General features: G+C 36.4%; 2 protein-coding genes across 3 annotated transcripts in view; one reads left to right on the forward strand and one right to left on the reverse strand.

The window, feature by feature from the left end:
• Positions 1–635: 635 nt before the first annotated feature.
• LOC127503332 (uncharacterized) lies at positions 636–7,033 on the forward strand. The gene is made up of 6 exons (XM_051876986.1): positions 636–1,144; positions 2,929–3,079; positions 3,165–3,217; positions 3,527–3,624; positions 4,168–4,333; positions 5,266–7,033. Exons 2-6 carry the CDS (start codon positions 2,935–2,937, stop codon positions 6,586–6,588), a joined length of 1,785 nt encoding a protein of 594 aa, XP_051732946.1. The 5' UTR covers positions 636–1,144; positions 2,929–2,934; the 3' UTR covers positions 6,589–7,033.
• A 538-nt stretch (positions 7,034–7,571) lies between these two features.
• Positions 7,572–12,212, reverse strand: part of LOC127503336 (rhotekin-like) — a 38,620-nt gene continuing 33,979 nt past the window's right edge. For both annotated transcript variants that reach the window (XM_051876991.1, XM_051876990.1), the window contains one exon: positions 7,572–8,746. Coding sequence is in view for 1 of the 2 variants with exons in the window: in XM_051876990.1 (XP_051732950.1) it covers positions 8,740–8,746 (7 nt within the window). In the remaining variant the exon portion in view is untranslated. The remainder of the gene's footprint in view (positions 8,747–12,212) is intronic.

The raw sequence follows: 12,212 nt of genomic DNA on the forward strand, positions 1-12,212 counted from the left end.
TGGTAATTTCGTTGCTTTCTATTGAGGATTAAAAAACAAACAAACTCTGATTTCATCAAAAATATCTTAATTTGTGTTCCGAAGATGAACAAAGGTCTTACGGGTGTGGAACGACATGAGGGTGAGTAATTAATTACAGAATTTTCATTTTTGGGTGAACCCTTTAAATCGAGAACAAAATGAGACGCTTGCTTATGTCTCACGCTTCTTACATTTTTCTTCTGAGAAAAATAACCCAGTAATCTCACACGAGAACACCCAAAAATGAAAACTCTGTCATAATTTGCTAACAACTTTGGACCCCATTGACTTTCAAAAAAAACAAAAACACTTTCAGTTTTCTGAATTATTTCATCTCTTCAATAATGTCTCAAACTATGCTCAGATTTGTTGCGATGCCAAAGTCTGCTATGAAAAGTTAGCAGATTCCAAAAGCAAATTCCATTAGCAAATTATGAGCTCAGTATGCATTCCAAATTAATGTTGCCTATTAATACACTTGTGTCTGATATTAGAATTTTACCAACTATGTTGATACTTAAATAAGCTATGTCTTGGAAAGTGTCTAAAGCTATATATGAAAAAGCAACATCTGAGCAAGACTAGTGTGATGTATAAAACTGATCAATGGTCATGTGAAAAGCATTTTTTTTACTTTATTTTTATACACTTCTGAGGGCAAAAGTAAATAATTGCCAGTTCGGGTCCTTTTTAAATCTCAGCAAACATTATACATATTGTATACACGCAATTGTGTGTTTTGCGTGGTTGGTAAACATGCTACTGCCTGTCATTTTTTTAAAGCCAATTTAAGGTCGACTACAATACTACTCAGAGTAATTATCAGCGATATTTATACTCAAAGGTTTTGGCATCTGTCTTCAGAACAGGAAGAACCTGTCCAACCTAACATTCCAAACAGGAAGACGGTTGAATAGAAATCACAGAGCTAAGAAGCTATGATTTCATTCAAGTGCAGGGAAACGGCATGTAGGCATCACAAAGCACTTGTGTGAAACAAACTGTTCGTTTAGTTTGCTAAGGGCCGAATACTTGGCTAAACTTTCTCTGGATTACATTCTTCTCCACTTAGGAGCTATCCAGCAAACCATCATCCTATTGACATAAATCTGAGGAGACACAGGTAAGACAAAGTGAATGAAGCAAATTTTGGGTCAAACATAATGGTCACTTAAGGGCAATATTTGTCTATATAATGAAAGTCAGTGGGGTCCAATACTGTTTTGGACTCCATTGACTTTCATTGCAAGGACAAAAGTAAATCACTGCAAGTTCTGGTTCTTTTTAAGTCTCAGCAAACATTATATATATATATTGGTAATATATTAAACAAAATCCCACATGATTGTGTTAAACTGTTTACATCATGATTAAAGATGAATAGTATGTAACAATGTGCTTGTAGTGAATGATTATCAGTCGTTGTCAGTGTCGGATTAGTGAGTTGTCAATGAGACAAAAACAAATTTCTTGAGTCAAGTAATTGCTTCCACAGCTTTGTTCATGCACATATTTAAAGGCCTGACAATGTTTAGAGCTTATGCATCACACATAAATGATCACAATTTTATTAAATCCATCACTGGTTTTGAGTTGTTGTTTTTTTTTAACATGAGATTAAAGATGTATTTTGGTGGCGCTAAGTTAAATTTCCATGCTTTCCAAACATGACTTAAGAAATAAGGACAAAACTAAAAATCAAAGAGGAAGGAAATATGAGAAGCAGTGTCTCAAGGGCTGTCAACAAAAAGAGATTTAATATTGCTGTCAAGCTGCCTTCTCGTGCGCGGATAAGCATCGTGTGCGTCAGACATGTTTAGATAAGATAGTCCGTAACATATCATGGTACACAGAGTGCATGAGATGATCTTGACAGATCAAGAACGTCTCAAACTTGACTAAGATATTAATCTGTTTACTTGAAATAGGAACACAGATCTTAGGCTAGTGGAAGGTTTGATATAATGATAAAAGAAGAACATTAGATTGATCATATGTTAGTATTGTTTAACTGTTTATGCTTAGCAAAGTTAACAGGTTAAGGATGAGCTGATAAAGTTTGTAGGTTTTTATTGCATAATTTACTCTGTGCAAGAGTAATCTGTATTTGGTCAAATTAATTAGAATGACAATAAGGTAACGAATAAAGGATACTGTACATCAAGTTTAATTAAGACTAATTGTAATAAATAAATAGGGCTATTATAATATCATCATTTAAGGCATAAAAAATAAAATATTTATATAATATATTTTAATAAAATATAATGAAATGTAAGTAGAATATTTTTTTGTCTCATGTTTGGACACACTAAATTTGTTCATCATTAATTTAATAATCTCTTAATCTTAAACTTACATTTTTAAAACTAGCTTCAAAGACATTCAGGCCCGGTTTCACAGACAGGGTTTAGATTAAGCCAGGATTAAGCCTTAGTTCAATTAGGACATTTAAGTAGCTTTTATAAAGATGCCTTAGAGGAGGGGGAAAAAACACTGATATATTTTAAGATATACCAGTTAAAACAACTCAAACATGCATTTTAGTCTGGGACTAGCTTAAGCCTTGTCTGTGAAACCGAGGGAAAATGTGTCTACTTAAGAATTTCTTAGCAAAAATATTATTTTGGATTATTTAGAACAGAGAGTGAAGGAAAAGCAGCCATCAAGCGTCCAGCATACATGTGAACTCCTTAAATACTGTTATTAGTACATAATTCCCATACTTGTGTGATTTCATAGCTTTGATGACTTTAATAAATTGCGGAATATAATAATAATAAAGAAAAGGTGTGTTCGAACTTTTGACTGGTAGTGTATCTGGATAAAATTTTATCTTTTAGAACAGAAACTGTTCTTATGGTATTATGGTAGCATGTTATCAATATGCTGATACTGTATTTCCAGGTCAGCATGATGGAACGGGACAGCCTGCAGGAGAGGAGCTCAGAACCGGGAGATGAGATGACAGAGGAGAGATTCCTCAAAGACCTCTACCTCTTTATGAAACAGAGAGACACACCAATTGAGAGAATACCTCATCTAGGCTTCAAACAGAGTGAGTGAGAGAGACAAGTAGTGAACATATGTCTAAAACAAGCTTATTTCAGAGTATTAAAATCGACATTTTCTTTTCTTTTCAGTCGATATGTTCCTAATGTACAAGACGGTAAAGGAGCTAGGAGGCTATCAACAGGTAAAATGACAATTTTAAAAACAAATGACTCCATCTTGGACTTTCTTTAGAATTTCACTATTGTCATTGCATGACAGAAAAGTGATTGATTGTTTCCGGGGTTCTTTTGCAAAAACCGCAATAGCTATTTAATTATTTTTTTGCTTACTATCAGCATCTTTCTTTGTATTTTTTTTGTTTTGTTTTTTTAAATAACTGATTGCATACTTCGAATGGTATTAATAACTTCAGATTATTCCCAAGAAAAATGTTTTGTTGACTTTCATGTGCCAGCTATAAATATACACACCCTGTGTGTGTGATCTCCAGGTTACTACGCAGCAGTTGTGGAAGAAAGTTTACAACATACTTGGCGGAAACCCACGCAGCACCAGTGCAGCCACCTGCACTCGCAGACACTATGAAAAGTAAGTGCGTGTAACCTTAGGCCCAATTCACATTGCAAAGACAGACAATTTGCCGAATTTGATTGACTAATGATGAACATTTGTCACTCTTGGAATGTCTGAGAAGTGATGTGCTATTATCTGGTGACTGTTGGCGTTGGTCTGCACCTGTCAGTGAAGTGTGAATTGACCTTTAAACAGCAGCTGCTTACAGTTTGGTAACTTTAGTGTAGGGTCCAATTCTCACTATTGACTAGTTGCTTATTAGCTTGCATATTGACTGTTTATTAATACTTATAAAGCACATATTAATTCCTTATTCTGCATGACCTTATTCTACATTCCTTAGTCCTACCCAATACCTAACTTAACAACTACTGTACCTTACTAACTATTAATAAGCAGTAATTAGGAGTTTATTGAGGCAAAAGTCATAGTTAATTGTTAGTTAAGAGTGAGAGTTGGACCCAAATCTAAAGTGTGACCTACATTTTTATGTAGTAAAAATTTATTATTAATAATATAATTGTTTTAAAAAAAACTTTCCTCTTTTTGTCCAACCAGACTACTTCTTCCTTATGAGTGTCACCAAAGTGGATACAGGGACGATATTGTCTTCAGGACGCCTCGATCACAAAAGCGCTTCCATTCCAGCAGTTACGACTTTGAGCATGAATACCCCAGGAACGGCAAACGGGTAGATTTCCGACACCTCCCGGCATTCCCTCAGGTATGACATGTTAAAAACTTAATATATTAAAGGATTAGTTCACTTTCAAATGAAAAGTACCCCAAGCTTTACTCACCCTAAAGCCATTCTAGGTGTATATGACTTTCTTCTTTCTGATGAACACAGTCGGAGATATATTAATAAATATCCTGACGCATCCGAACTTTATAATGGCAGTGAACGGGATCGAATATGAGCTGAAGAAAGTGCCTCCATCCACATCCATCAATCATAAACGTACTCCACACAGCTCTGGGGGGTTAATAAAGGCTGTCTGAAGTGAAGCGATACATTTGTGTAAAAATAAATAAATCCATATTTAACAAGTTATGAAGTAAAATATCTAGCTTCCGCCAGACCGCCTTCCGTATTCAACTCAAGAAGAAAGTGTAAAACTCTCGCAGTTCAAAAAGCTTACGCTACGTCCTACGCCTTCCCTATTCAACTTATGCAAAAAGCTTAACTGACGCGATGCCAGTTCCATTTTTTTTCGTAATTTCAATACGGAAGGGGGTCTGGCGGAAGCTAGATATTTTACATCATAACTATATGGATTTTTTTTTTTTTACACAAACGCATCGCTTCGCTTTAGAAGGCCTTTAATAGCCGTGTGGAGTATGTTTATGATGGATGGATGTGGATGGAGACACTTTCTTCATCTCTTACTCATTGATCCCACTCACTGCCATTTTAAAGCTCGATGCGTCAGGATTTTTTATTAATATATCTCCAATTGTGTTCTTCAGAAAGAAGAAAGTCATATACACCTAGGATGGCTTGAGGGTGAGTAAAGCTTGGGGTAATTTTCATTTGAAAGTGAACTAATCCTTTAAACATTTTTAACACAACAACATTCTAGAAATGGAAACGACAAGGTTTTATGAGAGTGTTGAATTAATGAAATGCTACTCTTTTTTATTTTTCCTCTAAAGACCTCGCCGAACATGTTTACTGAGCATCAGAGACCGGTTTTTAACATGCCTTTGAACGTCGCTTCATACTTCCCACACGGCAGTACACCTCTACCCAGTTATATCGCACTTCGAGAATCTGCACTGCCCCACCTAAGCCTCAACCCTTCTCAAGACGTTCCCCGAACACCTGCCTCGTACTTGGGCACGTCCTCTGTGGAGGTTCAGAGCAAACAGCCACTAGATAGGCTACGCTACCTGGCAAAAGAGTACAAGTCATCAACCGGTTTGGAGGAACCTCTCAACCTCAGTAGGAAAGAAAACAGTCTTGAGACGCTGAGTGACACGCCATCATCTTTCGCCCCACCTCCCTCTAAGAAGCCCAAATTCCTCAACAAAGCCTCACCTCTTTACCCTCCAAGGGGTTTGACGACCGAAGAAGGTGCAGAACAAGGGGAAACAGTGGATGAAACTTCCTCAGGAGAAGGAAGTACAGGGACTGTCCGAGCAGGACCGAGCCCAGTGATGGCTGATGTCATTGATCTCACGTCCAGTGCCAATCCAGTCCCACGTAGAGCAAGTCCTCCTTCAGTCAATCTATTCAATCGTAGACTAAACTACTCCGAAGCACTCTCTATGAAAGCACAGGAACGCGACCAATACGTAGACTGGTGGAAGGAAGAGTCTCCTGGTGCACCTACGCCTAAGTTAGGAGGGATCTTAAACCAAAGCAATGCCCATGGACACCCACCCGTAGATCCCAATGGCAAAATGGAAATTCAGATTCCTCTAAAGCTTCTACAGGAGCTCATTAGGAGAGGACTGGTTTCCAACCAGGCATTGTCGGGAAACGGGCCTGTTTCTCAAAGCCCAACCAAAGCTGAAGCACAACCCGCGCACAAGTTATCCATGCGATCACATTCAGAAACATCCGAGAGTTCCACCACATGTGAGGAGCCAGCCAATTTGAGTCTGAAGAGCCCTTTCAGGAACCTTTCTGATATGATCCCTCGAGATAATGGTATAAAGAAGCTCCAGATGTTTCACGTAAACAGCTATCTCAAGCACTCTCTGGACAGGGATATACACAAGCCCTTTCAACCTAAACAGGCACAAGTTCCTATGACAAACAACCATGAAAGCATGAACGTCAGACCCCCCAGTTTCAGTGAAGACACTCCACTCTCTTTGATCATGAAGCATGGAAGAAAGTCAGAGAAAGTGATGGCAACATCTAACAATGGAGCAAAGGAAATCTCAACTTCTCCACCTTTGACATCAGACCACCTCAAATTCCTTCTGGCACACCTGCCCTATAGACTGGATAGTGGGCAGACATTTTAAGAATTTGAAAAGTTTTTGACCTTGGTCAATGCCGTAATCTTGCCAGATCAGACTCTCTTATTGCATCACTCAAGGATTTCTGAAAAGATGAACTGAAAAGAGAAATGTTGAGGATGGACATGACAGATGCTTTTTAGCGATTAAACCTTTTGCATAAAATGTATATAAACATAAAAAGGGACAACTCAGGGAAAAAAGTTTGTGTTTAGTCTGTAAATACTCTTAATTTGTATGCAATGGTACATTTTTGTTAACTTTTTAGCAAGACTCTATGAAGAAACACTGATACCTTGGCAGCAAAGCATAGAACTTTTTTGTAATTATTGTTTATATTTTATTTTTAAAATGGATAAATAACCTTGATTTGTTTCTGTCATATTACTTCACAATTCTTCTTATTTCTTTAATGGCAAAAAGAGATTTAATAAATGTTTTTTTAGAATAATTCTAATAGTTTTTTACTGTGCACAATAACATAAAATTTGCTCCCAAATGAAGAACAGAATATCACTATATAAAATAAAAAAAAGTTACAGTTGAGACAGTGGCCTGCATGGGGTGGGGGGTGGGGAATTTACTGGGTGTGAGTTCGGTTATAAAATGTTGTTGTCACTCCCGTAAAAAAAAAAAAATGTACTGTGTGTGAACAAATGTAACCGTATTAAGGACTTAAATACAGGACTGACAACTGTATTCTGCTGCTGTGTGAACGTGGCCTTAGTATGACTCTAAACACTTTAGATTAGGTGTTGCGATTGTCTCCATTATTTTGTATACTTTTGTACCGAATATAAAACTCCTGAGATACAGTACCTCTGAATTTCTAAGAATATGTTAGGTAGGTATCACGTACACAAGTTGTTTTACTGGTTGCGCAGGAACCTACTAGAATATTATGCACTTTACTCTCGATACATGCATATTCCCCTTCATACTTCCCCTTCACACATAATCAAAATCAAACAAAGCAAACAAACAAGAAATGGGGATTTCCAAACATTCATTTTATTATCTTGGCACTATAAAAACATTTTGAGAACATAATTGTCATATACACGAAGAAACAACAGGTTCATACCTATTGTCAATGCAGCCTACTTTTCCAGCTACAGTATCACCAACAATTTGTTATTAATCTTGATGAATCCAAAATTAAAATCCAATAAGGTTTAGTATTGGGGTTACATTCATATCGATCTGAAACAGTGTTGGTTTGTTGATTTGTTGATTTGATAATATGGAAGCAAAAGGCATTCTCCTAACACAGATATTTTGAATTTGCTACCTGTCTTAATTTAAAGTTTGAGCTGAGATGTGGTTGCTCAATTCTCTGGCCTAGGGTGATTTAATAATTACTTACTACTAGCCAATAAAAGCAAAACAAAAACAAAAGCTTTCATCTGTCAAACTCTTGTCATGCAGGATTTCCATAGCTTGTAGCAGAAGATTTTAATCCAGCAGCATTTTAATCCAGCACCACATGTAAAAGAAGTCCTGATTCCGCAGGGGATCAAGTTAAACAGCCAATAAGGGCTGTAGAATCAAACTTAATGCTCAGTAATGGTCTGGCGCTATACATGTATAGTATGTTTTTCACACCTTAACAATTGTAAACTGAGAAATAACTAAATTAGAAGAAAACATTTAAAAAGCTTTTATAGCATAACCACATTTTAAATGATTATATAGCTCTTTAGAATGCTTACTTCTAATTGGTCAACAGCAACATTCTTATTTTGCACAGTTGACTGTTTTCCCTGCATGGCAACCAATTTCCTATGTAGCTGTGCAAGTTTATTGTCTGTTGTAACACTCTACAATTTCTTAATTCTCACATAATTTCAAATCAAATATCAAAGTTAATTAGATTAATTTATTTGGTAATTAGTGAAGTGGGATAAAGTACAGTCATCTAATATTAGGGTTAATTCTGTGATCATGACAAATAATAAGGAAATTGGTTAAGAACTTGTGTGTGCATTATGAATTTGACAATAAATAGGTCTATAACATTATAAAAAAATAAACAAATGAATTTTGGTTTCCCAAAAAAGTGTTGCACACTAAAGCTGGCAAAGATTTGTGTGTGCTGTGCTGCTTTGGGGTGTGTTGAGCTGTGCACAAAAAAGTCTTTAGTCTTGTTCCATCCTTTCAGTAACTGAAATAAAGAAGGAGAGAGAGAGGAGTGTGAAAAAACAAATTATATAAAAAATTTCTGTTTTGTTTTCCTTGTGGTCTGGCACCCATTATGTCTTGGGTTCTGGTTAAATCTAAACTGGAAAAGTCACTGTGTGAGAAAAAGTAATTTATGTAATCTATGGCATCTGCATGTGTACATACATGTGTTTTTTGTTTTGTTTTGTTTTATGTTATGTTTTTGGGCATTTTTGTCCTTATTGGACAGTACAGTCAAGGGGAGAAAGGAAGGGATAGGGGAGGAGAAAGGGGCACAGGATCAGGATAGGACCACAAACTTGGGTTGCCTGAAATGTTGGACCGCTGCCCACAAGGCTATGGCTCTGACGTGTACGTGCATGTTTGTGCCTTCAAAACTACATAATTTTTTTTTTAAATATTTGTGTATCCTTTTCAATGTTGTTTTTTTTGAGTTTCAGACCACCGCTGATTTGTCAAGTGTGCTGCCGCCTGCCAGCGGTAATTGGGTGATCAGCGGGCAGTCCTTTTAAAACGCCTCTTCCACTCGTCAGAAGCGAGCTGCAGGTCACACTGGTCCAGACTTCCTGCCAGCCGCCAGACCAAAATGTTTTCTTAGTGCTTTGAGTGTTTCTTTTGATCGTTTGTTTCATTTAGAATGTGGTACTAATGTAAGAGAGACCTGACCTTTTTGTTTGAACCTCATTTATACTGTTTTTGCTAAGTGTAGTGTAGTTAGGTAAGGCTGATTGTAATTATTTTTCTTTTCTTTATGATAGGTTATTTATGCTGCTTATTTATTTAATTAGATGATTATTTTGGGCCTTGGGCCTCTCTTGAAAAATGTCACCGTATTGATTGATTTATTACACACTAAAAATGTTGGGTTAAAAACAACCCAAGTTGGGTTGAATATGGACAAACCCAGCGGTTGGGTTAAATGTTTGCCCAACACGCTGGGCAGTTTTATTTAACCCAACTATAGTTTAAAAATTACTATTTGGCTGGTTTAAAATTAACCCAAAATAGGTTTGAAATTAAAATTCAGACACATAATTACTAGAGGCAACAATAATAATCAAAGTGTGAACATTTATTAATAAGCAATTTAATAAATGTTTATTGTTTAATTATTATTAATTATACTTATTAATAAATGTCTATTTATTAAACATAGGGTATAATCTGTGTATTATCTCATCTCGTTTCTGCCGTGGGTCCCTTTAACGAACTCTACTAATTTATTTTTATTTTCTTCCGTAATTTACAATAAATTAACCTTATAGTTTATTGTGTTTTCTTTGGTCCTTTTGGTCTGACGGCCTGCTGGAATCCTTTCAATCTTTTCTTTTCTTTCATTTATTAGGTCTTACCCCTAGCTGACGTAATACTAATAAGGAATGTATGCGTGTATATATTGTTTAATCATGTTTATTTTAGTTCAGGACTCCATAGTCCAGGTGTTAGTAATCTGTACTTCTGAAATCGGTGTTTTACAAAGCCATTTTTAAAGCTATGATTAAAGGGTTAGTTCACCCAGAAATGAAAATTCTGTCATTAATTATTCACCCTCATGTCGTTCCACACCCGTAAGACCTTCGTTCATCTTCAGGACACAAATTAAAATATTTTTGATGAAATCCAATGGCTCAGTGAGGCCTCCATTGGATGTTTAGCTTTTTTTTTATGTTTTTGAAAGATGTCTCTCCAAAGTGCACACCAAGGATGCATTTATTTGATCAAAATACAGTAAAAACTGTAACATTGTTAAATATGATTACAATTTAAAAGAACTGTTTTGTATTTTAAATGAATTTTATTCCTGCGATTGCTGTGAATTTAATTTATTCCTCACATGATCCTTCAGAAATCATTCTAATATGTTGATTTGGTGCTCAAGAAATATTTATTGTCAATGTTAATTACAGGTGTGATGTGTTTTTGTGGAAACCATGATACTTATTTTTTCAGTTTTATTTGATGATTAGAAAGTTCAAAACTTTCACTTTTGATCAAGTTAATCTTAAAATCGTACTAACCCCAAACTTTTGAATGGCAGTGTACACAATAACACTCACAAATAAAAACACAAACATAAATGTGCATTTTCATAGCTAAACATTCATAACAATTACTTGTTCAGGAATGCTCAACATGAGGAACGACAAAAACCAGGGTCAGGTTTAATTTATCCATAACTTCCTTAAGCTACAGTACGTGCAAATACAAAAAATAGTAAGACTCAGGTCTTCTGGGTGAATTAAGACACATGTGTAGACATGTGTAGAAGCAGCCCACACGTTGCAAATAGTAATTAACATAGACGAGCAAGTGGCCACTGGAATGTCACCCATCTGCACTGGCACATTTATACAGAACAGATGCAGCAGTACTTGCCTGAGATTTCACATTCCCCAATTCCTTCTATGTCTAACCTCAAGTAAGAATGGTTGGCAACAGTATGACAGAAGTGAACAGTCACAAGGTAGGTGTGACACTGCATAACCAATTGGGACAACAATAACAAGAAAAAAAAAAAAAAAAACTTCTTCAAACCATGGTTAGTAATGGGGTGCTCCAATTAATCGGCTACCGATCGCTATTGGCCTAGAATTGCTTTGGGAAGTTTGATCGGCGGTCTCTATAAAGGCCGATCTCATGCTGACGACGCAAAAAGACACATGCCTGCCATGAGACCAATGGTAGTACGAAAATGTTTTGCAGCTTGAGCAAACTTTTCCTGAGGGTTCGCTTTGGCAAGCAATTTCGAACTCCCAAAATGAACTTTAAACAACCTTCGTTTTGGCATGATTTTGTTGATTTTTTGGCATGATTTTGTTGATTTTGGTTTCGTTTGAAGTATATCGGCACCTTTATTCCGTGCTGTCTTCTCCGCAGGTCTCCATTTATAGGCTATTGTAATATTCTGCTCGACCGGTGTTGTGCCGAATTCTGACCCCCACCAAATTATTACCACCCTATTATTGGTAGGTTTAAGATTACGTGTGGGGGAGGGGTTGGGATTAGGCAATCAGGTAGCGACTTCAACAAGGGAGTCGAAATTCGGCACAACACCAGCACTTGCAACAATGCAGCCTTGTTTTTGCAGCGACTTTCAGTATGCTTCCTATAACAACGTCTGACATGTTTACTTTTTACATGGTGTGAAAAAGTTACGTAATCACATGAAATCCGATTAGAGCGGTCAGACTGAAACGGATTTCCAGAAATGTCATTTCAATAGGATTTCAAAACACATACAAATGTAGCTCAAAACGGATTTGTATAAATCGCACTTCATGTGATTTTTAGCCATTCTCACTTGATAAATATGATCGGATTCAAATTGAATATGCACAAAAATGTGATTTGAACTGACAGACTGAACAAGGCTTTGCTTCATTCCTGACTGAATCAGCCATTTGAACAAACCAAAAGACTGAATGACTTATTAAAGACTAACTCATTAA

This window comes from Ctenopharyngodon idella, chromosome 21, assembly GCF_019924925.1.
Source record: "Ctenopharyngodon idella isolate HZGC_01 chromosome 21, HZGC01, whole genome shotgun sequence".
NCBI lineage: Eukaryota > Metazoa > Chordata > Actinopteri > Cypriniformes > Xenocyprididae > Ctenopharyngodon > Ctenopharyngodon idella.